The sequence below is a fragment of the Sciurus carolinensis genome, chromosome 1 (assembly GCF_902686445.1).
Source record: "Sciurus carolinensis chromosome 1, mSciCar1.2, whole genome shotgun sequence".
Lineage (NCBI taxonomy): Eukaryota > Metazoa > Chordata > Mammalia > Rodentia > Sciuridae > Sciurus > Sciurus carolinensis.
The window spans coordinates 21,138,129-21,165,497 of NC_062213.1; the positions used below are offsets into that span (position 1 = coordinate 21,138,129).

Sequence of the window (27,369 nt, forward strand, 5' to 3'; positions counted from 1 at the left end):
AGAATGCTATCTCTTGTGCAAGTTGCAATTTCGGGAGATTTCATCGTGAGAAACATCCGAGGCATCAGAAGTAGCCGAGAATGGAGTAATAAGGACAGGGTCGTTCAAACTGCCAGCAAATAAATACACGGAAAAGACAGGGAGAGTTATTACGCTTACAAATTATAAAACTTGCCTCCTTTAAAAAAAAAGAAAAAAGAAAAAAGCCGCGATGTTGACGACACTGAATAACTACACTGTAAACCTTAAAAGCTTGAAGCTGGTAGAAAGCCCTGTGCCGCTCTGTTTCATTTTTATCGGATGAAATACATTTGGTTTCTTTTTGACAAACCATGTTTTTGTGAGGGAAGGAAAATGAACGTGCGCTGTTATTGGCTCCAGCTACATAAGAAATCTTCATGTTGCCAGAGGATACCACATGAAAGGGTTTGTGTTAGGGGAGGGACCGATAAGGGGGTGGGGACAAGGATGATGATGCTTTAAGCCTCTTGTGCTCAGAGCTGCAATTTGAACAAACTGTGATGAAATCAAGCTCTGGACAAATCAGATGAGCCTGTCAACTTCCCAGGTGGGATTGCTTGTAGTTAATAGACTGAACGCGGAGCCCCAAAGCAGTGCATTCCATGTAGGCAGAGAACACGCTGCAGAAAGCTTTCCAAGAATCCTGACATGGCAAGAAGAGGCTCCTTCCAGTCCTACCAGGTAGGAGAAGGATGGAACAGCAGGGCAAAGGCTCGCTCCTTAGAACCAGTGCCTTCTGAATTTGAGTTTTTCTGTTTGTTGTTCAGATTAAAACAGCACCTTAGAATGCATTTTGGGAGTTGTAGGATTGAGGATGGTGCAGGGACTTGAATTGCTTCATGTATTTGATTTAGTTCTGTCTAGCTGTGTTTGACAACTCAATCTCTTTATTCCCTTAGGTAATATCCTTGTTCACTTTTGCCATTGGTGTTAATATCTGCTTTGGATTCACGGCGAGTCGAATTAAGAGGGCAGAAGGATGGGATGAAGGCCCTCCCACAGGTAAGAGTAACAGCTGTTTGCATTTCAGTTCTTTTAAAATATTATTCTCTAGTAATCAACATAAACTCCTTTAGAAATCCATCTTTAAGGATCTGGCAGGATAATTTAGTCCTGGATTCCTCTGGGATGAAACCAACTATATATATAAATTCAGGTGAAAAAAATGTGGTTTTATTTAGAGCACATTTATGATTGCTTCGTAAAACTGAACCTTTAAATCTACGTACTCTGAAGCTTATAAATGTTGAGATAAAAGTAAAACAGCTAAGGTTAAAGCAGATGTGGTGAGAACAGGTGTTGGATTAGTCCTGGAGATAGACAAACATGATTTGTTATCATGTGATATAAAATATAGTATTTGCTACCAGATAATTTTGATCCAGGAAAAAGGAATGAAGGTAAAAAAGGTGGTGATTCATCTTCTTGAAACTTCAGAGATTTAGAATTTTAAGATTAAGATTTACCTAAAACAGGAAAAACATAAGACAGAAGAGGTGCTTAAAAGAACTCATAGGATGGATTTTCTCATCATGTTTTCTTTTGCATAAGGAAAGGTGAGTTTTAAACGTGTACCCTGACTTAACTAATCGAACCAAAGTGAAAGAGTTTCCTTTTACAATATGCTGCACCAAAAGCAAAGTGGGAATTCTCATGAAGGAGCTCCTTGTGCAGACGGAGTGGGCTTAACTGACCAGGTCTTAAGCAATGAGTTGGTTAATTTCCTGGAAATTGGAGCTGCTGATGGTTTTAGAAATAAAAATTACATTTGAAGTAATAGGTACTCTAGGGGGCAATATTTTCTTCACTTTTTCCTGAATCCTAGAGGGTTTGTCTGTCTTTCTATGAGTTTTGTGTTTCTCTGTATTTCTTGATCTGACCACAGTGAAAGACTCTCACCTGTCTCTGTTTAGCCAGCATGAACTTTTATTATTAACCAAGTTGTGATACGTGCCTTGATGAAATACTAAATTTTCCTTACATTAAGTAAGTTGCTTTTGAGTCATGCCAGAAGGTTGAAAGAATAATATTAGAAGAGGGTTAGTGAATTGAAGTGGGGTATGGTTTGGGTGAAGACTGAGAAAATAGATCATAAAAATTGTGGCCCCGGGAAGCCAAAAGGACAGAAGGAGCTGTCTTCTGTTGAGGAGGGAGGTGAGGGGTCTCTGGGCTAGATGAGAATACTGTTTTTATTGGTAGCAAATGCTCTCTTCAAAGGCCTCTTCGAGTGTCACTAACAGACAGGGGGATCCGACCCCTGTAATGGTCACGTGGACCAGCTTGCAACTTGACAGCCAACAGCTGTTTTTTTCCAGTGCACTCAGAAAGGGACATTCTTTTTTTCTCTTCACTTTTGGTTAAAACTGATATTGAAGGAATTCAATGTTCTTTCCTTAATACATGTATAAAATCAAGACATCCATTAATTTTGAAGTTGACTCTTTTGGGAAATGGCCTTGAAAGTCCTAGACTGACACCTCGGTCCATATAGCAGGTAGTGAGGTCTTAGGCAAGTCATGTGTGAAGTCTCTTCCCTAGCTGCACAACGAGAAACTGACTTGGGTGATCTCTAATTTCCTTCTGGATTTTAAAAAAAAGTTCCTGAGTATATCCATTTTGCTTCCGTGTCCCTTAGACTTGTATGTTCTCAACCTACGTGAAAAATGCAGGTTGGATTTATTAGTCCTCCAAAAGACTTTATACATATTAAATTATTTCCAAATGTTATAAGAAACAACTATAATAACTAACAAATCAATGTTACTTTTGGAAAAGCAGTATGGTCTACATTATAATCTATAAGTTAAATAGTTTAAATACACTACAAACATTTGCTTATTGAATTTAAATTACCGATTGTTTTAGGCTTTATGATAGCATCTAAAATAATTTATTAGTTAAACTTCTACCTATGAGTGAGAAGTGAGAAGCTTTGTCCTGGGATACAATACAATTTAAGTCTGAGTTTAAGGGTTTTGTTATGCCTGAACACTTTTTATTTTTAATTTTTCTTCTGATGTAGCTTACCTGCTGTTCAGGCACTGTTGTTGATTCCTCCAGAGAAGAGACCAAAGATGTACTTTGGAAACTGGGTGAAAGCATAGTACAGAGTTTTTATGTCTTTTTAAATGCCACATGTGCCTAGAAGGGACATTTTTCAAATGATACATGTAATTGATTACTGTTAGTAAAGCTTTCACATTACAAAACATTGGGTGAATTTTTGTATGTGGATTAAGATAAGACACCAGGAGGGAAAGCACCTATGCCCATTTTCAAAAAATCATTTTGGATTCCAAAGAAATCCTATAAAGCTCAGTGCTTCAAGGTTTTTTTTTTTTTTTTTTTTTTTTTTTTTTTTTTTTAACAAACAGAAGGAACACAAAGGGTATTCATATATGGCCTACTCTGGACTTATTAAAGCAAGATCCACTGTTCAGAAACATCCAGCCTCTCGTTTAGTAATTGTCAGCAACAGCGGAGAATGTTCCACATGCATGCAGACCCTTACTGCTGTACTATGGACGGAGGCATTAGTTTCAAGGTTGTGGCAGAGTAAACAAACTTATAATTAATTAACTAGCACACTTGTTAGCTGGATTTATTGTTAGGAACTAGTAATCTATTGGAAGTAATGGGGGAATAAGATTTCTTTTACCAGATCATAAAACATCTACAGATTTATTAGGAGATATGAAATGAGCAAAGCAAATGATAATTCATTTGGGTAAATATAAAGGGCACTCAGGTAAGCAAGATGGCAGGTATCAATTTTCAAAGAAAATGTAACAACTGCAATCCAGTTTGACATCTTTGTCCTGAACATCCAATGAAGCTCCCTTGGTTTGGTTTTAAAAAGACTGCAAGAGAATTTATGAGTGAACAGGTGTTCATGTTCTCATGTACACCTGTATTTGTGTGTGTGTTTATGGTGGTATGGGGGAAGTCTACTTTAGTGAAGCTTATGACTTACATATTCTTTCAGTCCCCAGGTGGAAATGGAGTATCCACCTATATATTTGAAATATATGCAACTCAATACTTGAAAGACAAAGGGAAACTTGTGAGCTCCTGAATACTTGGCTAATCGAAACCTGGAAACTCAGTCCAATTTATTATCCTTTTCAGGAGCTTAACAGGAAAATTTCAAAATATATGACTGGTGTGGGTAAATATGAAATGTAATTTGTCATAAATAATCTCATGAGTAAAAATTTTTTTGTGTGAATCACAGAGAAAACAGAAATGATATTGGGGGTAAGAAGGTTCATTTTCATTTGAAAATTTTAGGAATCTCATTAAGAATAATTTGATACAATGAATTAATCTTCACTTGTAAGGCCAGTTTCTACATGTATACCTAGAATTAATACAACCATGATTTAAGGTGACAGTGTTTCATTGTTTGCTAGCAGATTTGCAAACCATTCAGATTCATGCTGCTCACTACCTTTAAGGTTATATGAATAGGTTAGACATTTATTACATTTTTAACTTTTAAATCGCATAGGAATCTATTTTCTTGTAGTTCATGAAATCTTTCTGTAGTAGGACATTGTATGGATAAATTCTTTGGAAGGAGTGTTTGAAAACTTCCCAGGTGAACCTATTTATATTTAAAAAAAGAAAAAAACTTATGAAATCTAGCCCAGAAGCTGGGAAGAGGAGGAAAGAGTGATACCCCAAGAAGGGGTATTTATAGAAAGTGATGTGAGGAAGAGCAGAGGTAGATAGCAGGCAGATATACAGAGCTGCTTGCTAAAGGATGAAAGAACCACCAAAAAAAAAAAAAGAGGCAACTTCAATACGAGAAATGATTACCCTAAAAGATGAATCAGATATTCGAGAAAAGGCATAAGAGAGTATTAAATTCTACAGCTTGAGTGGCATCTTGAGTGGCATCCATGCTTCCCTTGGGTTTTCCCTGGGTTGTACTTCAAACAGGAAAATCGAGGGGAACCCTTTCTGTTTTAATGCTCTTGAGAAAAGGCACAACCACAACTTGAAATCCAATTCAGGGCTTTCTTTTCACTTTCAGGAAACACCTGGGCTGAGAACCAGAATGAATGGGAGGGACAAATAGGGAGCAGTATCCCAAACCCTGAAAACAGGAGCAGCCTCTTAGAAGTTGAAAAGAAAACACGTTCCAGCTTTAGGCTAAGTTCAATATTTTCAAATTTAGACTTCTCCCTTATTGGTCATCATTTGGATTTGAAAATTTTCCTTTTGTGGGAGAATTTCAAGGGAAATATGATAGGGAGCCCAGGATGAATTTTCATCTTGGTCATAACTCTTATCATCAATTAGGCCTTTCCCAAGAGGCTATAAATTTTCAGTATTTTTTTCTGTGTATTTATGGAATAAATGACATCAGAATTCTTCAATCTTGCCTGTGTATGTGTACAGTAAGATGGGATATTCTAGGAAAAGTTTTTTACTTAACCAAGTTAAAATAATTTCAACTATCTGAATTACAAATTTAAATGAAATAAATTATGATTCATAGATTTTCCTTTAAGTCATGAGATTATGCTTCTGTGAAAAACAATGTACAGCACTGTTGGTATGCATATTGTATGTATATATATGTATATATATTTAATTTAAAAATGTCTTTTTTAAAAAATAACAATATATTTATAAGGGTCTATAACATTTGTTGTTCAAGATTCTAGAACTGATTTTATTGTTGAACTGAAATAACATCATTTAAATCTGTGATTTTAAAGGCAGCAATGTACTTTTAATTACATACAAGTATTGGCAAATGTCTCCTAAGAAATTTGGAGGCCCTATCCCACTTACTACATATTTCTAACTTTAATACCTCTGAGTACTTTTTGTTTGCTTGCTTTTTAGATTTTGTTATCTCTTTTAGTTTTGAGCTTTTGTGGGGATCTCAGGAAAATCATGGGAGGCCACAAGTTCACGGATCCTTGCATTTCCCCCACCCTCTCATTGAGTTAAAGAACTGAAGTGCTCACGTCCATGTTCTCTTGATTTAGGTCAAGTAAAGGGGGGGTTGGAATTTAAAACTCAGATGTATGATAAACTAATCTTTCCATATTTGGTGTTGGACTAGGTACAGTAAAAAGAAAAGTCCCCTAAATCTGTCCTATGGTATAGGAAGAAGGACATGGAACCTGGGCCAGGAATAAAAAAAAAAAAAAAAAAAAAAAAAAGTAGCTAGAATGGAGAGGATGAGATACAGAACTCCTAGAAAATGAATAGGGCCCAAACTTGTCATGAAAGCTGGTAATTAGAATGCAGCAGATCCTGGAAAGGCAAAGTGAACATTCTCCTGCACCTTGTCATTCTCTTTTACTGAAAAGGGGATGGCAGCTTGAATTTCTTGGGGTTAGAAGAGGTTTTGTGTGGCTCAAACTATCTTTGCATTTTTCTGCTCCTGGCATTCCTGCCTCAGTTCAAGTCAGCCCAGAGTGAATTTTGGCACAGATACCGCTAATCCAGACAGGCTCAGCGATTCACTCCTATTTGAAGCTGTTGATAACACAATCTTGGGTAGAGTATTTTTTGTGAGATGTATCTTTGCATTATGAATGTAAAGGCAGCTCTAACAAAACTGTCTTTAGTCTAAAGCTTAGCAAGGAGAGCTGTGATAAGGGTCAATCTTTGAGAATCACTTACATTTAAAAACAAAGCAAGGCACAAAGTGAGAGAATGATTAACAGAAGAAAATAGTAAAAATCATGTTGCTACTATGGATGAAGAAAGATCACAAAATGATGAAGAATTTGTTTATATTTATTTATTTATTTATTTATTCATAGTACTTGGGATTGAACCTAGGCATGCTTCACCACAGAGCCCCATCCCAAGTCCTTTTTAAGATATTTTATTTATTTAGAGACAGGGTCTTGCTGAGTTTGTTAAGGCCTCACTAAATTGCTGAGGCTGGCTTTGAACTTATGATTCTCCTGCCTCAGCCTCCTGAGCTGCTGGGATTACAGGTACGTACCACCACGCCTGGCCCACACAGATATTTTGAAAGTAAAAAAGAAATAGGGAATAGATTAAGATGAGGGGAATACAAAGGGCATAAGTGCAGGAAAATTTCAAATGCTTGCTGGGAGCCCATGAAGAAAATAAGGCAGGGCAAGAAAACACCTGTAAGTGGTTTGCCTGTATGCCTCTTCCTCTCTCCACAGAGCTGAGCAGTGTTCTGTATGCAACTTATTGGAGTGAGTACTGCTCACCATTTATGAGCTGCTAATGGAATGATTCTATATAACCACTAGCCTAAAAAAAGGAATATTCAACTATAAGTTTTTCTTTATCTTTTTTTTTACTTTTTTTTACTGTAGGACCATCTTCCCTTGTTTTCCTTTTCCCCCTTCTCAATTCCTCCTCCTTGCCATGGTTTCCTGTGGTTCAGCATACACTGTTTATAGGTTGGCCAAAGTCAATAGAAAAATGTGGTTTATAGACCAGAGGTAAGGCGCTACAGTGGAAACTGACATTATTCCCTAAACTGAGCTGATGTGGTTTGTCTGTATTTCAACATCGCAGAATCAACCATGCGAAAGCATTTCACATTTCATGGTCTAGTGAATCTGTTTGCTTTAGTTCACTGATCTGATGCCATAAAGGCTAGAATTGGGGGATTCTGATTGTAAAGAAGACAAAGGACTAAGGGATGGCAGGATGTTCAAAAAATGGTGTGGATGAACTGGGAAATGTCATTTAACATTGTTCCTCCTGCTTTTTCACTTCTTAATTTTTAAAAGTGATACATGTAGTTATTAAAAAATGAAAAATTCATAAACATGGAAATAAAATTATAAATAGCATGTCATAAATAATACTCATTAATGTATTTACATATGCTATATATTGTATGACATATTTTATACACACACATACTTATATACATATGTGATAAAGAGGAGAAAGTAAGCAAGTGAGCAAACAAACAAACAAACAAAAAAAAAACAGAACTACCCACAAATTTGTAAAATGTTAGAAATTCCAAATTACAGAACAGTAAAAAGTCTCTTCCTCCCTCTTTCTCATTTTCTACAAATGTAGCTCCTATAAAAAAATTTCTTTTTCTTGTTTTTTAATATATTTTTTAGTTGTAGGTGGACATGATACTGTCATTTCATTTTTATGTGGTGCTGAGGGTTGAACCCAGGGCCTCACACGTGCTAGGTGAGCACTCTACCACTGAACCTCAACCCCAGCCCTATAAACAGTTTCTTACAGGGAGGAAAAAGGTTTATTCACACCTGCCCATTTTCCTAATCCCTTTACTTTTTCTCACTACCTCCTTCTCTGTCTATTCTCTCTAGTTCTGACTCTGTTATTTCCATTCTTATCTCTGTCCTTAATGCTCTCTTTATCTCTCTCTTTTTTTTACCACAAAATCTAATATATAACCTTTAATACTATAATACTATTTATGTACTTTGTTCTTTTTTATTTATTCTTTTTAGATAGACATGACAGTAGAGTGTATTTTGACATATGATGCATACAGGGAGTGTAACTCATTCTAATTAGGATCCCATGCTCGTGGCTGTATATGATGTGGTTTCACTGGTTGTGTATTCATGTATGAACATAGGAAAGTTATGTCTGATTCATTCTACTGTCTTTTCTATTCCTACCCTTCCTCCCTTCCTTTCATTCCCCATGTCTACTCCAATGAACTTATTCTTTTACCCCACTCCTTGTTGTGAGTTAGCATCCACATATCAGAGAGAACACTGGCTTTTTGGGATTAGTTTATTTTACTTAGCATGCGAATTTCCAGTTCCATTAATTTATTGGTACTTTGTTCTTTTTTAAAAACTTATTTATATGTTTTGTAGATTTTTTCAACATTAGCCTATACAGATCTAACTCATTCTTCTAAGAGCAAGCAACATTCCACTTAGGAATATAAGTATTCTTTCTTTCACGGTGGGTAAAACCCCTTTGATTGACTCCAGGGACCCCTCCTCCTGCACATTAAAAAAAGAAGGAAGTGAATAATGATCATTTTTTTGTGCATGTAATTTGGAGAACTTTTGCAAATATATATGAGAGATAAACTAGTAATGAAGTTTCTGGAAGAATCATGCACATTTTAAAATGTTGATAGCTATTTCTAAATTGTATTCTATTTAAAAAATTTTTTGCATTCTTAAAAACAGTTATCAGTTTATATTTTGTATTCACCATAAATTAATTATTTTATAAACTGGGGTGAGGATCCAGCTTACTTTTCTCCAGTCACAACTTACTGATTAATCCTTTTGTCTTTCTCTGACTTAAAATGTTATTTTAATATAAAATACATTCTCATATATTTAGAACTATTCCTGGGGCCTATACATAATACTGATGTACTTATTTTCTAGTACCAAGCTATTTTAATTATTTAACTTCAGAATATATTTTTCTGTCCAGTTACCAAATTACTTTTCCTCTTCAGTGTTTTTCTATTTTCATATATTTATTTTTAAATAAACCTTTTTTATCCTCTCAAGTTTCAAGAACTCTAGATATTTTTATTGTGATTGCATTGAACCTTTAGTTATATTTAGGAAAAATTAATATTTTTATAATATTGATATTTTTACATATAAGATGGTATGAATTTTGATTTAATTAGACCCTTTGAAATGTCTTTTTGTAAAGCTTTAAAGTATTCTTTATGTAGGCTCTACATGTTATTAAATTTGTACCTAGACATTTTATCTTTTAGGTACTACAGTACTACAGTGAATGAAATTATCATTTAATTTTTAAACTTATCTTTCCTGTATATTATGAATTTGTGAAATTTTCATCTCACTGAATTCTTTCTTTTCTCCAAATTTGAGGTTTCTTGGACTATAATTTTTTTTTTTTTTTTTTTTTTTGTACTGAGGATCAAACCCAGGGGTACTTAATTACTGATCCACATCCCAGGTCCTTTTAAAAAATATTTTTAGAGAAAAGGTCTCACTGAGTTGCTAAGTGCCTTGCTAAGTTGCTGAGGCTGGGTTTGAACTTGTGATCCTCCTACCTCAGCCTCCTGAGTTGCTAGGATTACAGTGGCAGGCCTGTGCCACTGCACGCAGCTCAGACTATAATTTTATCACATGAAAATATTGATAAGAGGGTTTGTTCTTGACAAGATGAGATTGTGGAGTTTGTGGTTCGTATAACACTGGCTGTGGCATAGATTTTTGGTGAGAAGAGATGGTAAAAGTGTTCTACTCCATCACATATAGTCAGACTGTCTTCAGAACATTTGGGCTACATTTTCCTTATAAAAACCTATGGATTATTAAATAGGGAAACAAATTCTTATTTCTACAGGGGAACTAATCTCATACATTTTATAATAATTTACAGTAATGAAACCAATAGCTAACAGTTTTTATTGTTTCTATAGGTTTGATACTCTGCTAAATGTTTTCCTTGCTAAATGTTGTTCAACTCTCATTTCAATCTAGAGTTCCTTTTATGGATCCTCTCACTTGACAGATGAGGAAACAGTGGCACAGCAAGTTCAGCAATGTGTCAATGTGTCCAGGGTACACACGTGGCAGGTGATGGGCCAGACTTCTCCTTTAGGGTCTGCCTACAGCCCCATCCTGCATGGCTTCCCAGGGCCATTCTTCCAGTGTCATGAACCCCTTCCTAAGTCATTGTTTGACCTCTTGACCTTTGCAGTATTGTCAGACTCTCCCTGGACCAACACCTCTGGATCTTGCAAGGGAAGATGCTTTGAACTTCAAGAGGTTGGACCTCCTGATTGTCGGTGTGACAACTTGTGTAAGAGTTACAGCAGTTGCTGTCATGATTTTGATGAGCTCTGTTTGAAGACAGGTATGTTGCTTTGGTGTCCTCTCTCTCTCCAGTAGATGGCCTAGAGGCTGGGTAATGTTGGATACCCTGGAGTTAGCCCTGCTTTGGCTTATCTGACCTGTGGATTTCAGTTCTGTTTCTTGAATCACTGTTAGTCACGTGATGAACGCATCTCCTGCAAATGATTTGTTCCCACACTAGGCCTGGCCAAAAAAGGCTCTTTATAGCTGTAGGCATCATAGGCTTGTTTTAGAAGTGTTTGTGGATAGGCTTTTGTCCATATTTATCATTTCTGCCTCTTCCTGTCAATTCCCGTGTACACTGCCAGGGTACGTGGGGCAACATTGTGCACCTTCTTAAAATTTTGGGTTTAAAAAAATTTTGTTTACCTGCCTGATTTCTAGCATTTGTTTTCTCTCATCTTATATAGTGACTGCTGATCTGCCCTGGTGTCATTCCCTGTTTTCTGTACAAATGCAAATTTGTTATGGAATTCTATTTGGCGTCTTGTGCCTGGATAGTTTTCAAATCTTCCTCTAAGTTTTCCTGATTTTCTTTGTATTTCTCATATAGTGGAACAGTCACTAGAGCATACAGGCTATCACATGAGTGCACATTAATTGAGAAAAAACATCTTTGGGGACTTTTTCCATCCTACTTGCTGTGTTTTCAAAGGTAAACTTTTCAGATGGACTTTTGAGATACTTTATGGGCTCAACACCATGCCTCCAGACAAAGAGCCCCAAACTACCTGAGAAAGACAGTGGTCAACCCTGTTCTGAACACCTCTAGAGAGGGATTCCCCAGCTCCCTTGACAAGTTATTACTTGTTTTCAGAATTTTATGCATGGATGACCCTTTTAAAAGTCTGACTCATAATATCTCTGTTATTGATTATCTTTTCAACAATATTGTTAGAAACAGAGACACTATTCCCTTTTACTTAAGCCATAGCCCTTGATTTATATGAAAATCAACATCAGCTCCCTTACTCATTCTGATTTGTGCCCCTCAAACCCTGCAAAATAAGAAGAGTTTCATTAGGCTAATTCTTTTCATATACATTTCCAAGCACATAGCCACCTCTTTTTGTTGTTGTTGCTTTCCTCTGGAACTTTTCCCAGGTTCCTTAGTTGTGGGTCTGCAAACTTAAATGCTGAGACCATTGTAAATGGAGTGTATGGATGGAACAGATGTTTCAGAAGAGTTCTTTGGCTCCAAAACATTATTTACAATAAGCAGTCTGTGTTTGCTTGGCACTAAGGATTTTACTAATGCCTACCCTACCTTGAGTATTTTGTCCTTGACATGCTATGTCAACTTTCTAAAGTCTTATAGAGTTTCTTGCAAAGTTTAAAGGATTCCCTGACTCTAGCTTAGCTCTCTCTAAATGTCGCTCATGCTGTTCTCTCAGGTGTAATAAAGATGGACTATAATAGCATTTTGTAAAATAGTTTATTCTCCTGTCTACAAATACAATATATGTTGATTGTGGCAGGATAGAATATCAAATAACAATAAAAAGTCAAGGTAGAAAATCTCAGATTCTTCACTGCTGACGCAAGCATTCTCTAGAAACAAGTACAATGGTTCAGCACAAACTTTGATTACTGTCTCTGCATGTGTTTGGCATATATGTGTGTGTATATATGCACTGATACAGGTGTACATTTGTAAACACATGTGTTGGAGTATCCATACCCATAAACCTTTCTCCACATCATCCTTTTTTTTTTTTTTTTTTTTTTGCAGTACTGGGGATCAAACTCAGGGCCTTGTGCTTGCGAGGCAAGCACTTTACCAGCTGAGCTATCTCCCCAGCCCCCACATCATCCTTTTTGAATGTCTATGTTCTAGGAAGTGTTGCGACTTAAGTTGTTGAGTAATCAACATTTATATTTCTCCAACTTTTGCTTCTAAGAATAATTTATCAATGAATACCACTCGTACATTCATACTTTTTTCTATTTCCCTTAAGATGAATTCCTAACAACAAATTTCTGGATCAAAGTGTATACATATTTGCAAAATCTAAACATATAGTATAAAATTAGGCTCTGAAAGCTCATATTTCTTTCAGAGGTTCCCAGGACCTTTCAGCATTGGATGCTTTTATTTTAAAAAATATTTTTTCAGTGCTGGAGATCACACGCAGGCCTCACACATGCTAGGAATAGTCTACCTACCACTAAGTTACATTCCCAGCCTTATTATTTGTATTTAAATTAAGTTGATCAAAGTTAAGTAAAGCTACTTCTGGAAATAAATGAGCAGAGCTATAGAGATCATCTCTACCATGATAGATACCCCTATCACTAACCTTTAAACCATGCATTTTGTTGGGTCCCTTAGGACAATAGGGGAATGGGAGAGAGATTTTGCTTTCCTTTCCAGGTTCCATTTTTCCAAAGGAGGTCAATTGTACTTTGAGTTTGTCCCCCGCCTTGAAACGTTAGAAATTCATCTGATCTGTAAGTCCTCCAAATACCTTCTAGGCCTGAAGCTGACTCACATTTCACAAGCAGATTAAATGATGTGGGATTTGAGCTCTTTTTGTTGGAAACACATAAGCAATTGTGGCCTCTTTAATTTGGTTTGTATGCAGCAGTGAAAGTGTTTTATTGTGATGATTTCAGCTCGGGGCTGGGAGTGTACTAAGGACAGATGTGGAGAAGTCCGAAATGAGGAAAACGCCTGTCACTGCTCAGAGGACTGCCTGCTCAGGGGAGACTGCTGTACTAATTACCAAGTAGTTTGCAAAGGTACATGTGTTGCGATCTGCTGGAGATCTAGAAGAATGAAACCGGGAGATGCCCCAGGGTCCTCTGAATGTTGCAGAATAAACCTGGGTCATGGGTATGGGAGAGGGAATGGAGTTGTCCTTTTAAATTTTTATGCTTTTTTAAAGATTTTTTAGTTTTCTTTCTTTCTTTTATAGCAAGGAAATAAAGCACAATTCCATAATTAGAACTAGAATAATGAGGAGATTGCTCATCTTTCCATGTTGGTTTTGGGTCTGTTTTTCTAGAAGCAGAACCTGAGATAGGAATCGGGGACATGAAGTTGATTGAGGGTAGGCTTTGTAAAAAAAAACATGTGAAAGAGCAAGGGAAACAAGGTTCAGGAGGTGGGGGTAGGAGACGGAAGTGAGAACGCAGGTAGAGCTCACTTTGGCCGGCTCCACTGATGGCTCTGAAAATTAAATCCCAGAGTCTCACTCTTGGGACACAAGGGAGTGACTTTTGTATGGATCTTAGGGATGGGAGTAGTAGCTGATAAAGACAATAAGGGCACCCACAGCCTCTGTTATATACCAAAGTCTTATGTGAATGTGTGTTTTCTTGGTATGGTTGATGGCAGAATATTATCCTTTTATTATAATAATTAATTATCAATGACTACAGAAAATATAAAAGATGTACTTTTTGTCTTTAAGAAGTTTAAGGCATCATGCCAAGCACTTGTAGATGTTAATGGGAAGACCCAAGAATCTTTATCTACAGTTTTTAAGTTTCTTTTTAGTTTCTCAACAAATCCTTTCTCCTATCCCTTATATGGAACATTTATGAAGAGTTTATGTTAAAAGTTTTCAGGGAAGAAGCAATTCAGTGCTAAAATGTGTTAGCGGTGTAGTTGTGAGAAAGTGGTATTATGTGGAAAATTTCCCATACCCCAGCAATTATTGTATTATGAATTTCTACTACCCTAACAATTATGCTTTTATTTTTAAGTGTTAGATGAATTAAGAACTTATATCCCTTTCCTTAAAAGGGAAATTCGAAATTTTCTGTATGCAGTAAGTGTATCAGTAAGCCACAAAGGCGTGTAGAAGAAAAATGAAGGAAAAAAAAGTAATAGGTATTATTGGTTTTTGAATTATTAAATATTAAAGAAGCTTTTGCTGGTTTAATATTCTAGTTTTAGTACTTTTATGAGGTCCACGTGGGTGCCCTGGCTTACTACATGTTTAGTAAATCTTCCCCATTTTAAGAAGCACAATAGTTACCCAGTAGTTTGGTAGTTAGATTCTTATTGACCAAGGGAGATTTCCAATGTTTCTGTACTAGTGGTTGCAAATTTTAAGACATACAATTTTTGTTTGTCTTAGAATAATTTAAGGCAAATTCTTTCTTTTTTTTTTCAAAAATTTCATTTTCTCCAAAGAAAGTTTTTTTAATCTTTTTTTTTTTTTTTCTTTTTTAGTGTGTGTGTGTGTGTGTGCGTGTGTGTGTGTGTGTGTGTGTGTCTAGAGCAAACTACCTGAGGCTGGACACTTTATATGGATAAGAAGTTTATTTAACTCACAGTGTTGGAGGTTGAAAGTTCAAAGTTGGGCAGTCCCCTCATTTGACCTCTGGTAGGGTCTTTCTAGCTATATCACAACATGAGTGATGGACCATATCACATGGTAGGTACAAGTGCTACCAGGGGAGCACTGGGCTCCTTATGATGACCCATTCTTGTGGGAATTAACCCAGTCCTATGAGACCTGTATTCATTTCCTCTGAGGGTGGTGCTCCCATAATTACTTTCCACTAGGCTCTACATTTTAAAGGTTCTACCACTTCAACACTACCCCGCTTAAGACCAAGCCCCATGAATCTCTGGGGAAAACAGAAGACTAGGTTTTTTTGTTTTCCAATATGAGCCCTTTTCTGTTCTCTGTTCTTGATAGGGATAACTCAGGAAAGACTTAGATTTATGCTGTCAGATCCTGGTGCAAGATAAGAGTGAAACTGGTTTTCATCTCTAAAATCAAGGTCATATACAGATCCATTGGCAAATAATCCCTATATTGTCATTTCCCATCTATCATCCCTGTATATTCTAAGCCTCTTCCCCCATCTTAAGGGAACTATGTCATGCTTTTTATGGCTTTGAGATCTTCAGTGGTAGAGAAAAGAATGTTCCATCTAATGACCAAACAGTTTATTTCTGGAGGGATACAAACATGAAATTTTGTTCACTGACGGTTTTTTTAATCTACAAACCATTTAGACTCTGAAGGCTCAAATAAACACCACTTGAGGTTATTAAATCTTAGCTTTCCCACCATGTATGGGTGTACTTTAAAAGCCAAACCAGACCCTACACTTTATTTCAGAATTTCATTTTAAATGGTATTCCATAAGCAAGTGTCCAATAACAGGACACAGATCCTGGGATTGTCTGCGTCAAGGCTCTGGATGACACATGTAACTAGACTCCATGAAAAACATACAACACTTTTCCTTATAGGAGAATCACATTGGGTAGATGATGACTGTGAAGAAATAAAGGCCCCAGAATGTCCTGCAGGGTAAGTGTATTTTATGAATATTGTAAAATTTTATGTATTACTGGTAACACATCACAGAGAATAAAGGGTTAATGGATATACACACCGTAACACTGAAATCCTTCCCTACAAACTTGTGAGTACTTACAAATCATCTATTAGTCAAAAGCTATCTTGAAGTTTTGATATATTTCTTGTCACTTGTATGGAGTCTGTCTATCCCCTACCTCCCCCTCAGCTGAAGGTTTGACAAAGTCACCTGCATATCACTGAAGAAGGAAATATTTCAGGCAGGAATTTTTTTTTTTTTTTCAGTATTTTCCCCTCAAGTTCTGGTTTTGCCCTTTCCTGGGAGTAGGGAAGGGGGAAGAAGAGGGAAAATATATAGCTTCTAAAAGGATCACCCTGGAAGATGTCCTAGCAGGTGAGGCAGAGATTTGATGAACTACGGCAGTATGGCCTTGCTGGGGAACAGCCATCCCACGTGCCACCTCCAGCTCAAGCTTGCCCACCTTGGGGCACCTTCCAGAAACCATGGAGCGTTCACACACCTTTATCATGCTTAGCAGACAATGCATTTCCAGGAAAGGCACTAAAATGCATTTGGTTTTTAAATATAGTTTTGTTTTGGGTGGCACAGCCTGGGACATAGAATTTAAGAGTTTAGATGTTTTTACTTTTTCCTCTTTTTTAACCTTAGTGAGATATTTGAACGTCTTTGGGTTTGTAGAATGCATGGCAATGGTTCCTTGACTGTTTAAAATGTGTTCCGTTATTTTTGAGGAAAGAGCAGTCTGTTAGTGAATGATAACAGTAGAGATAACAGTGAACCCTGTTTATGTAGCACTCTTCTAAGCGCTTTGTATGTTGACTCTTTTGAACTATGTCTTCTTTATGATGTGACTTCAAGTAAACACAAACTTATACTTGCTCAACTAGTTTTAAACTATTACCAATAATTCTGCAAAATTTTATTTAGTATTCTCAAGTTTGATAAAGAGCCATTTCATAAGATACGACCCTGGGTAAATGAGTAGTCTACTCCTTTACTCCGATACCTTTTAGAGGTTTTCATAATTTAAACTATTCTGAAATTATAATTTAACTTAAAGGAATTTTTATAAGTGCTTAGATATAGTAGTAGGAGTGTTACTGCTGTTGATTTTACATTCATTCATTAAAGTATTTAATAACTATTTACTTTGGGCCCACAAAATAGGAAGAGGAATAAGATACAACTGTGCTTTGGAACTAGCAAGGAAGAGAAATCTATTAACAGATCATTGCAATATCATGTACAATAATGTATTTATGAATGAAGAAAGAGGTAGGAATTAATAATCTTAAAGGAACTCAGAAGTGTGAACAACTAACATTATAGAAGAGGAAACTGAGCCGGGTTTTAAAGAATGAATAGGAGTTTTCCAGGTGGTAAATGGGAGACTACATATCTGAGGCAAATAAACCTGCATTTTTATATGTAATGTAAAGTATGTACCTGTGTTCTTATATTATGTAATAACCCTGTTTGTGAGGTGAGAAGTAGCAGTGGAGGAAGTACATTAAGGGAAATTGGGTGTTAAGTCCCTTCCTTTGGTCCTTGTGAGGCTGGTCATTTGACCCTGGACTTTAGTGACCTCAGGTGTTATGTGGCTGAAAGCTCAGGTTCATCCAGGCATCCTCCCGTACAGATTCTTCCTGGAAGTTATGGGTTTCAGTTACTGAAAATTAGTAGAAATAATGCCCCATGGCAATAATTTTTCTAAGTCTTAACATATTTCTGTTTAAGGTTTGTTCGTCCTCCATTAATCATATTCTCTGTGGATGGCTTCCGTGCATCCTACATGAAGAAAGGGAGCAAGGTCATGCCTAACATCGAAAAACTAAGTAAGTGATTTCCCGACTGCGTGGTCTCATCTGCAAGCCAGGATCTCTGCTGTACCTGCTCTGCTATGGGCTTTGAGGTCTATGAATGCATTGTTTTAAATGTATTTTATTATCTGAAATAAAAAAAATGAAAGTAACACATCTCTTTGTTTGTAAAGTGGATTTTATATGAAGTGATTCCTGTTGGTTCTCTTGTCCAAAAATCTGAAATTTTCTTTCCAGGGTCCTGTGGGACACATTCTCCCTACATGAGGCCTGTGTACCCAACAAAAACCTTCCCTAACTTATACACTTTGGCCACCGTAAGTGTTTTTTCTAATGATACGTATTCAAAGGTCTGATTAAATCCTGGTATGGTTTCAAGGGGAGATTTTTTAAACATGTTCCTCAGTGTTCAAAGACTGTTTGCCATCTTATCTGCCTCAGTAATTCGCAGCAAATGCCTTTTACAACTTTGTAGGACCTGAGCTTCATTGCAACTTTAAAACTAAAGCCTTTCTTCAGGCTCAGTTCTATCTAAACACATACCTTAAATTTCTCTCAAATACCTGAGAGTTGTGTATTTACTTTTTGAATTTGCAAATAAAAATCTTGATTTCAGAGATGCACTGTTTTAAGTTTTGGGTACTCCAAATTCAATCTTGTTTTCTTTTTTAATTACATGGTTTACTTATCATTCTGTTATTATTGTTTTTTTTTGACTGGGAGGAAGAAATAGAACTAAGAAAAATGGAAAAGAATATTAGAAATTTATGCATGTGCCTTCTTTGGAGGCATATGTATAAATTTCAATCTAAAGTAATAAAAATTCTATCAGGTTATAATAGTTAAAAATCCAGATATTGAAATTCTTATAGTCATGTTAAGTTTATCAAATGGCTAATAATTAGCCTTGATGCCTGTTTGCTCAGGCAGACACACAGTAAAGATTATAAGTACTTCATATGATTTTGGAAATTAAATATTGTTAAAAACCTTCTGTGATAAGAAAACTTAATATAGAACTCATATATGTGGATTATTGTATTATTGTCTTAATAATAAATTTGCTTCTATACAAAGGGTCTGTATCCAGAATCTCATGGAATTGTTGGCAATTCAATGTATGATCCTGTATTTGATGCCACTTTCCATCTTCGAGGACGAGAGAAATTTAATCATAGATGGTGGGGAGGTCAACCAGTAAGTTTTACATTTTGTTTTTTGGTGTGTGCACATTGAATTATTTCATCCCTAAATTTGTTACCTGAGAAAAAGATAATGTCCTCATACTTGGCAGTGTTTGTCTTTTGATATTATATATACACCCACAAACATAATATGTATATATGTATGATAAATGTATACATGTATATATATATCATATATTTGCATACATGTATATATATCTGTGGATATAATATACATTCATCTCTATATGCACACATGTCTATGTGCATATAGGTGTATGTAGTGAAGTTATGATTCTAAAAGTGTGAATGATGAAAAGTCTTTACTAGGATGATAATGGCAATGATGCCATGAGTTGAATTTCAGAAGCATTTTGAAGAAGGTCGGAATAGTGAGATCTTAATGATTTACCAAATTTGGTCATACAATGAGAAAGAAAAATGAATGGCTATGACTTCCCAGATATTTTGGCCCCAGTTTCATAATAAACAGAATCAGGGAAAGTTGATGGAAAAAAGGAACTCATTGAGGCCCATAGTAAATTTATTTATTTATTTATTTTTTCTGGTGATGCTGGGAATTGAACCCAGGGACTTATACATGCTAGGCAAGCACTCTACCAACTGAGCTATGTCCCCAGCCCTAATTTATTCTTTTATTTAATCTGTAAGTAATTTTTACGGATTTTTTACATGGAAGTAAAAATTTATAAGTGGAATCCTACCTTATACTGAGACAGCAGATTAATACTTTGGAAGAAGTTCCCTCATGAAGTTCAGATTAAGCGGCTGGGCAGAAAATGGAAAGGGTCGTTGGTGGCTTGACCTAGTGTTTTCCCTGTGACTGTACTGTATGGCCAGGCAACTTGTTTTGCTCAGACATAGGCAAAGCAGCAACACAGGCCATGGTTGTGGAATGTGCAGAACTGGGCTATGTTGTACGCCCCTGGCCAGAAGGACTGGAATCACCGCAGGGGCTGGGCAGTGTATACAAACAGAGATGTGTCAAGGATGGGTGGAAAATGGCTCCATCTTGTGCTGACTCTGATTGTGGATAGTGGCTCCCTGGAGCACTGGCCAGGGAAGAGGTCTAGGAGACCTTTGTGCAGTCTGTCAAGGCACGAGGGGTGGCTGGGGTCTGCACTCATCCATGTGTCCATCATGCCCCGATGGCTTGAACCTGGAGAGGCTTGCTGTGATCCACCAGCAGAATACGGAGTATGAACAGGAATTGTGTTCTTGAGGTAGTGCTTTTTGAGAAAAAGTCATTTGTGATTGAAACATTCATATTGCTAAATAGATAAATACTATGTAAAAACAAATGTGAACTTTTCATTCTTTAAAGTAATACTGAAAGACTTCTTCTTTATCTGCAGGAAATAATAGAAGTTATGATCTTGCTCTTTATTGAGGCTGGACCCCTGAAGTCTGTGATGAGACATATTGTGATCTAGTGAAATCTGTTGACAGGGTGGATTCCAGTTTATGACAGAGTAATAGTTTATTAGCAAATTGAATGATGGAAATTAGAACTCTATCAGCCTATTGCTAGTTGGTCTTTTGTAATAATTTTATCATGAAAGTCAATTTGCCTGAGGGACCACAAAAAATATAAATAGTAACTTTATATAATTGGATCACCTTACACTTGGTGTTGACACTAGGCTTCCTCAGGGTTAGCATGACTCAGAAGCAGAAGAGTCCACACATCATTAACTGATGCAGACACAGAACAGGGGAAGCCGTTAACCCGTCCCCAGGAGTAGTCTCTGTCTCAGCACTAGCTGCTCATTTTCCCACTAACTCTCAAAGTTGACTCATTTGACCAAGTTGAGTACTTTCCTAAGGCTGACTGAGAATTGCAGTGAAACTAATTTCACTTGAGCAAGATGGGCAGCACAGGAAGTCTAAGGACCATCATAGCTATAATTAAAAAAAAAATTGTTGTTTTGAAATTTGATCCATCGTGGAGCATATGCACAGGAACTATAAGAAATTATAATCTGACTATATGACTATATGAAACTATGAGTCTTATAAGAAAGAATAAATATTCATCCATAAGCATTTATATAAACCTCTCAGAGGCTTGTATCTTTCACAAAATTTCCAGTGAAAAAATAATTGGAGTATAGAAAATATTCATCAAAATTTAAAAATGGTAATTAAATTAAATTAAATTAAATTTACTATTACCAAATGATAAAACCATATGAGATGTTTGGCTAAATAATAAAGGGACCAGATTAAATGATGAATAAGAGTGACATCCTTGTTTAAAACCCAGTAGACAAGACAAGGCATTTGTAGTGTCCATCTGAGATTTTGAATCTCCTCATTATTTTTCTTCCCCAAATAATTTCTATGATTTAATTTCATCTTTAAAAAAAATTAAACAAATCTCTGTTATAGCTACTTTAGCAAAGTCTGGTCTGCTTTTAACTTGTTAATCTTCAGAATGCATTATTTGAAGTTGTCACCTGCTGCATGACCTTACATTTCTCACACATATTTTAGTAGAGTTCCTTAACTGGATTTGTTTCTTTGAAATTCCTTCTGCTACAATCCTGTAATTTCTGAATGAAGATAACTTGGTGGGATAGTTCCCTCTCAGTCCACATCTGGACCTTCAGCCATGTGGAGAACGATTGGGATTCCATGGGACTGACTAAATGTGGAGGACTCGTGATTTGAGTCCTCCAAAGTCTTGATTTTCTGGGTGTTTTAAGAGGAGCAGGTGTATTCTTATCACTTCTCAAGTTGCTTAGCCTGGAACTGCTTTCTGCCCACATTGGTGGTTCAATGAATAAGGATTGCATATTCTAGAAAAAAACAGCAAAGGGAAGGATGGCAGAATGGGGGCAAGTTTCCAGGCCACAGGGGCTGGCTTGAAGGGAGGAGTCAGTGGTTCTCAGCTCTCCGGCTGTCTGCTATGCTTTCCGGGTAAAGGAAGCTTCACATTCTCCTCAGGAAAATGTTACTTTATTAAAATTCTCTTGTTTCTTTTCTACCTTTTACTGCAGACCTGTAGTTTTTTTCTGTCTGTACTATATCTTTTTTTAAAAAAATTATTGTATTTTATGTGTTCTAATTAGTTGTGCATTTCAGTAGAATGCATTATGCTTGTTAAGCATGCTGTACCACTGAGCTGCAGCCCAGAGAGGTACTTAGTTAGGATGAACTTTGCTCACCTAATCACCTTAAGTTAACTTCTTTGGGATTGGTTTCTTTGCCTAGTGACCTCTTAATTTACTTTCAAATTTCAGTTGCAGTATCTGTCCCTAGGAGTCTTCCCTGAGCTCTTCCAACCCTGGCTAAGTGACTTGATCCTCCTTGAGGATTTCAGATTTTTTCCTAACATAAATTTGACCCACCTCCTTTTGAAATTGGCTAGTTCTGTCTGTTTTAGACCATGGTTCCCATGGGGATAGAGCCTGGTTTATTTTCTCTCTAGTTTGAAGACCCAACCCAGAGCCTGACAAGTTGAGGTGCTTGACTACTGGGTTTTGGATTGACCGGTTCTGAACTTCCTCCTGACGTGGGTTTTGCAAGTGCTTCCTCTATGGTAGGTTGTCCTTGAGAACAGGACTCCATCTTCTCAGTCTTGGCAGCTACCTGGCCACATATCAATGACTTTACACTATCTCTCCTGGCCCTCACCACTGGCAAGGAGCACACAGGTTCGTAGTCTATTCTGCTGCTCCCCTGACCTCAGTTTGTTCTGATTCTCAGCAATCTGATCTATTTCTGTTGATGCTGGAGCACCTCTCCCCAATCTCTTAGAATTCAAATTATTCTAGCTCTGTGTTTTATATGCAAAAGAAAACTTCCTTGCAAACAATTGCTAAAAAGACCACAATAGAAGTCTGTGCTCTTAAATATTATTTTTTTGCTTTCTTTCTTTTACAAAATTTCACTTTTCCCACAGCTGCATACTTTGCTTAATTAGAGGAAGTATTGAATTTTACATTTAACCCACACCCCCAGTTCCAGTAGGGAAGCTTTATTTATTCCTGATAACATAGCAAGAAGATATGGTATTATTCCTATTTGTCCCCTTTTCAAAATACAGCTTCTAGGGCACAAATATTGAAAGCTGGGCCTCCAGATCAAAAATGAGCGATGAAAGTAGTATTGTAATTAACGCCAGGAAGCCTTTACCCTGTGTCTTCTTAGCTTATATTTTTAGCTGTGTGTTTTTTAAAGCAACCTCTGAAGAAATTTATATTTGCATTCAAATTCAGAGAAATCTTAACTTCTATTTCCCTGAATTAATAAGGAAGTTTCTCTTTTTGTTAGTTCTTGAGGGTCATTTTCACTTTTCTTCTTTTGGACCAAAGTTTTAATGCCTTTTTTCCTTGGTAATTACTAGATTTAACTTCTGAGTCCTGAAATAGAAAATATACATGTGTATATGTACACACAGACACATGACTTGCAGAGGAAATTCAATAGTGGCTTATAATATGACTTAAGAACTTCCTTTAGGTTTCAATCTTGCATCAGTTGCTGAATCTTAACAGATCACGTTTATCAGGGCTGGAATTCTTTTATTTGAGTTTTCAAATATACTCTTTAATTTCAAGTATTCTCTCTTATTTGTTGGTGTTTGTCCTCTTCTGACCATGCTCTCAATTTTCTGTTAGAAAATATTGTCAATGTGACGTCAACAAAAAGCAGGGAGGATTTTTCTGTTTCTTTTTTTGTTCAGAAGAAAGACAATTTTGGAGAGGGGAGGGGTACAGGGGGTTGAACTCAGGAGTGCATTACCACTTAGCCACATCCCCAGTCATTTTTATTTTTATTTTAAGACAGGGTCTTGCTAAGTTGCTTAGGGCCTCACTAAGTAGCTGAGGTTGGCCTTGAACTTGTGATCTTTCCGCCTCAGCCTCCTGAGTCATGGGATTATAGGTAGGTACCACCATTCTCAACAGAAAGACAATTCTTGACCTTAATTTGTTCTCATAATTCACATTTTAGAACCGTGGTTGTAAGTATGTTGTCAGTAAAATTTTGGGAAAGTACACAAAAGTATAGAGAATAAATGATTCCGATTTGTGTCATCAGAATACATTTTTTTCAACAAGTATTTATTTATTTACTTAATTTATTTTATTTTATTGTAAACAAATGGGATAAATGTTTCTGTTTGTACATGGAGTAACAGCATACCATTTGCGTAATCATACATTTACATTGGGTAATGATGTTTGATTCATTCTGTTATTTTTTCCTTCCCCCCACCCCTCTTTTCCCTCTATACAGTCCCTCCTTCCTCCATTCTTGCCCCCTCCCACCCCCCATTATGTGTCATCATCCGCTTATCAGTGAGATCATTCATCTTTTGGATTTTTGAGATTGGCTTATCTCACTTAGCATGATATTCTCCAATTTCATCCATTTACCTGCAAATGCCATACTTTTATTATTCTTTATGGCTAAGTAATATTCCATTGTATATATATACCACAGTTTCTTTATTCGTTCATCAATTGAAGACATCTAGGTTGGTTCCACAGTCTGGCTATTGTGAATTGAGCAGCTATGAACATTGATGTGGCTGTATCTCTGTAGTATGCTGATTTTAAGTCCTTTGGGTATAGGCCGAGGAGTGGGATAGCTGGGTCAAATGGTGGTTCCATTCCAAGTTTTCTAAAGAATCTCCACACTGCTTTCCAGAGTGTCTGCACTAATTTGCAGCCCTACCAGCAATGTATGAGTGTACCTTTTTCCCCACATCCTCGCCAACACCTATTGTTGTTTGTATTCAGAATACTTTTTATCAGCATAAATAATTTATTGTAAAATCCCTGATATCATACGTTAGTGGGCTTAACAATTCATTCAGGAGTATCCTTGGATGGGGGTACTAGGAGGTAGGTAGTGTCATGAAAGTGTAGCTTGTGAAGACAGATGTCTTCCTTCTTAGTGCTGTGTGGCCAGGGCCATCACAATCATTTTAGCACACTTATTCTGTCATCTTCACATGCACACGCATACTTTGAACATGGCAAAGATTCCTCTGATGGTCTTTTTGTCCTGAGGACGCCTGAGCTAAGTTATTCCTAGGACTTTCTGTTGCCCAGATAATGCCAGTATCCATATGTATCCTACAATATAATTTTGAAAAACCTCAGTTATCATTTGATATATTTGTATTTAAATTATTTTCACCTTAGGAAACCTTAGATGGAACTTACATTTCATATATGTCAAAAATTGCTTGGTACAATTTCCTTGGAATTAGCAAGGCCCTAGATTTTCTAGAGAGTTGTTTGGATATGAATATACTAAACTAGTGTCAGTGAAATTAGAGTAAGTATATGAAAGTGGATCCTATAATAAGAAACTGGCCTTCCTGGGAACCTAGCACAGTTTTGAGGCAGCTGCAGGGTGACCAGCACTTAGAGGTCATCTTCTTGCTCATGCAGGTCCTGGGGCAAGAATGATTGAAGTCCAGGACACATTTAGAACCTGGTTGGGCCATGCCAGAGCTTGTTCAGAGAGTGGAAAGATGATCTGGACCAAATGGAGAAGCAGGCACTCAAACCCCTAGCTCTCTCAGAGAACCAGGAACCATGGGAATGGGCTGAGGACCCCACCTCTCCCATGCAGATGAAATCCACTAGCTCTGTAGATCTAGAAGGCTTTCCCACCCCAGGCCTCACTTGCCAGTTGCACTAGTTGTGATAGGGATTTCTAGATGCCTCCAAAGCATCTATCTGGAGCCCTTTTAGAACTCTTCAAGCCAGGCATCTCATACCTTTTTTTTTTTTTTTTTTTTTTTGGTGGGGGGTGGGTTACTGGGGATTGAACTCAAGGGAGCTTGACCACTGAACCCTATTTCGTATTTAATTTAGAGACGGGGTCTCACTGAGTTGCTTAGCACCTCACCATTGCTAAGGCTTTGAACTCGAAATCCTCCTGCCTCAGCCTCCCCAGCCTCTGGGATTACAGGCATGTGCTCATAGTCTTTTGAAACCATGGCCAAGCTCCTAGAGGTTCTATGCCTTCCAGTTAATGTATTTCCGAGAGAGAGAGAGAGAGAGAGAGAGAGAGAGAGAGAGAAATGTTTTCACTGGTATCCTAAGATCCTCTCCAAGTCTGCATGCCATGAAACTAGAAAATGGATTGATTGCTATAATTCCCACATCATTTTTGCTTTAGTCTCATAACAAACTAACTTTCTCATTTGCCTCCATTCTTTTCCTCTAAGTGAGAGTTGTTTTTTGTTTGTTTGTTTGTTCGTTTTTCCCTCATGGACTTCCGTTCATTGGGATGCTTGCCATCCTAAGCTGTTTTTAATGTTCCTGGAAATAACTGGATTCCATTTATTTCCATTATTGCATAATAATAAAGACTGAAATTGATCAAGTGTTTACCAAATGCTAAAACACCAGTTTAAGGGCATTAAATGTATTAACTCATTAAAGCGTAGAGTAATCCTGTGTGCTAGAAAATACTACCCCCACTGTGGAAGAAACCGGAGCACAGAGAGGTCAGGTGACTCGCTGGAGGGCCTTGTGGTTGCATAGTCACAGAAGCCAGGTTTAAAATCTTGGCTGTCTGGTTGCAAAACCAGGGTTCTGAACTCTATCTTTTGCCTCTCAATGGCATGAGTTATAAATATTTTAAAAGCCTTAATGAAAGGTTTGGTTCATCTAACTTATCCCAGGAACTTTTCCCTAAAGCCCCATTTATTAAAAGACTAGGTAAAAGATATAAGAAAAATCCAAATTAAAAATTAGCTTTTTTCTCCTTCTATTTCATCCAGTTTAAAGTCAAACAAGACAAACTAGGTTCCAAGATTCTGACATCTGGGTGCCAAATTGGGGCTCTCTTCTGAAAGGTTTTCAATAGTAAAGGAAACATATGGTTCACTCCTGAGTCCTTTGATGAGCAGAATTCTGCTATGTGAGAGAAGTATTCAAAACAATTATTGGAAGAGTCAGGTATAGAAGAGAGAGACTTTTAAGATGAAATAAAAGTTTTTAAAAAAATGTCACTAGAATCATAGCAGAGCTTTTGAGAGTTTTTGCAGAGAATGTATTGAATAACATTTATGGAAATAATGGTTCTGACTTCCAGATGTGAAAAAAAATGATTGCAAATAATGTGAAATTTATGGTGGGGTGTGAGTAGAGTATAAGATATCAGATCTAATATATTTTAAAAGCTTTTTTCTTTAACCAATACCCAGATCATGTTATA

General features: G+C 36.8%; 1 protein-coding gene across 8 annotated transcripts in view; it reads left to right on the plus strand.

The window, feature by feature from the left end:
- The window catches only part of Enpp2 (ectonucleotide pyrophosphatase/phosphodiesterase 2), a 107,572-nt gene that overhangs the window by 33,579 nt on the left and 46,624 nt on the right, over nt 1-27,369 (plus strand). For 5 of the 8 annotated variants that reach the window (XM_047544157.1, XM_047544150.1, XM_047544172.1 and 2 more), the window contains exons 2-8: nt 921-1,023; nt 10,690-10,845; nt 13,461-13,586; nt 16,063-16,123; nt 17,892-17,989; nt 18,212-18,291; nt 19,052-19,171. In XM_047544157.1, coding sequence (XP_047400113.1) covers nt 921-1,023; nt 10,690-10,845; nt 13,461-13,586; nt 16,063-16,123; nt 17,892-17,989; nt 18,212-18,291; nt 19,052-19,171 — 744 coding nt within the window. Of the gene's footprint in view, nt 1-505; nt 703-920; nt 1,024-10,689; nt 10,846-13,460; nt 13,587-16,062; nt 16,124-17,891; nt 17,990-18,211; nt 18,292-19,051; nt 19,172-27,369 lie in introns of those variants that run through there. The other 3 variants (XM_047544182.1, XM_047544192.1, XM_047544211.1) reach the window with 1 other exon arrangement.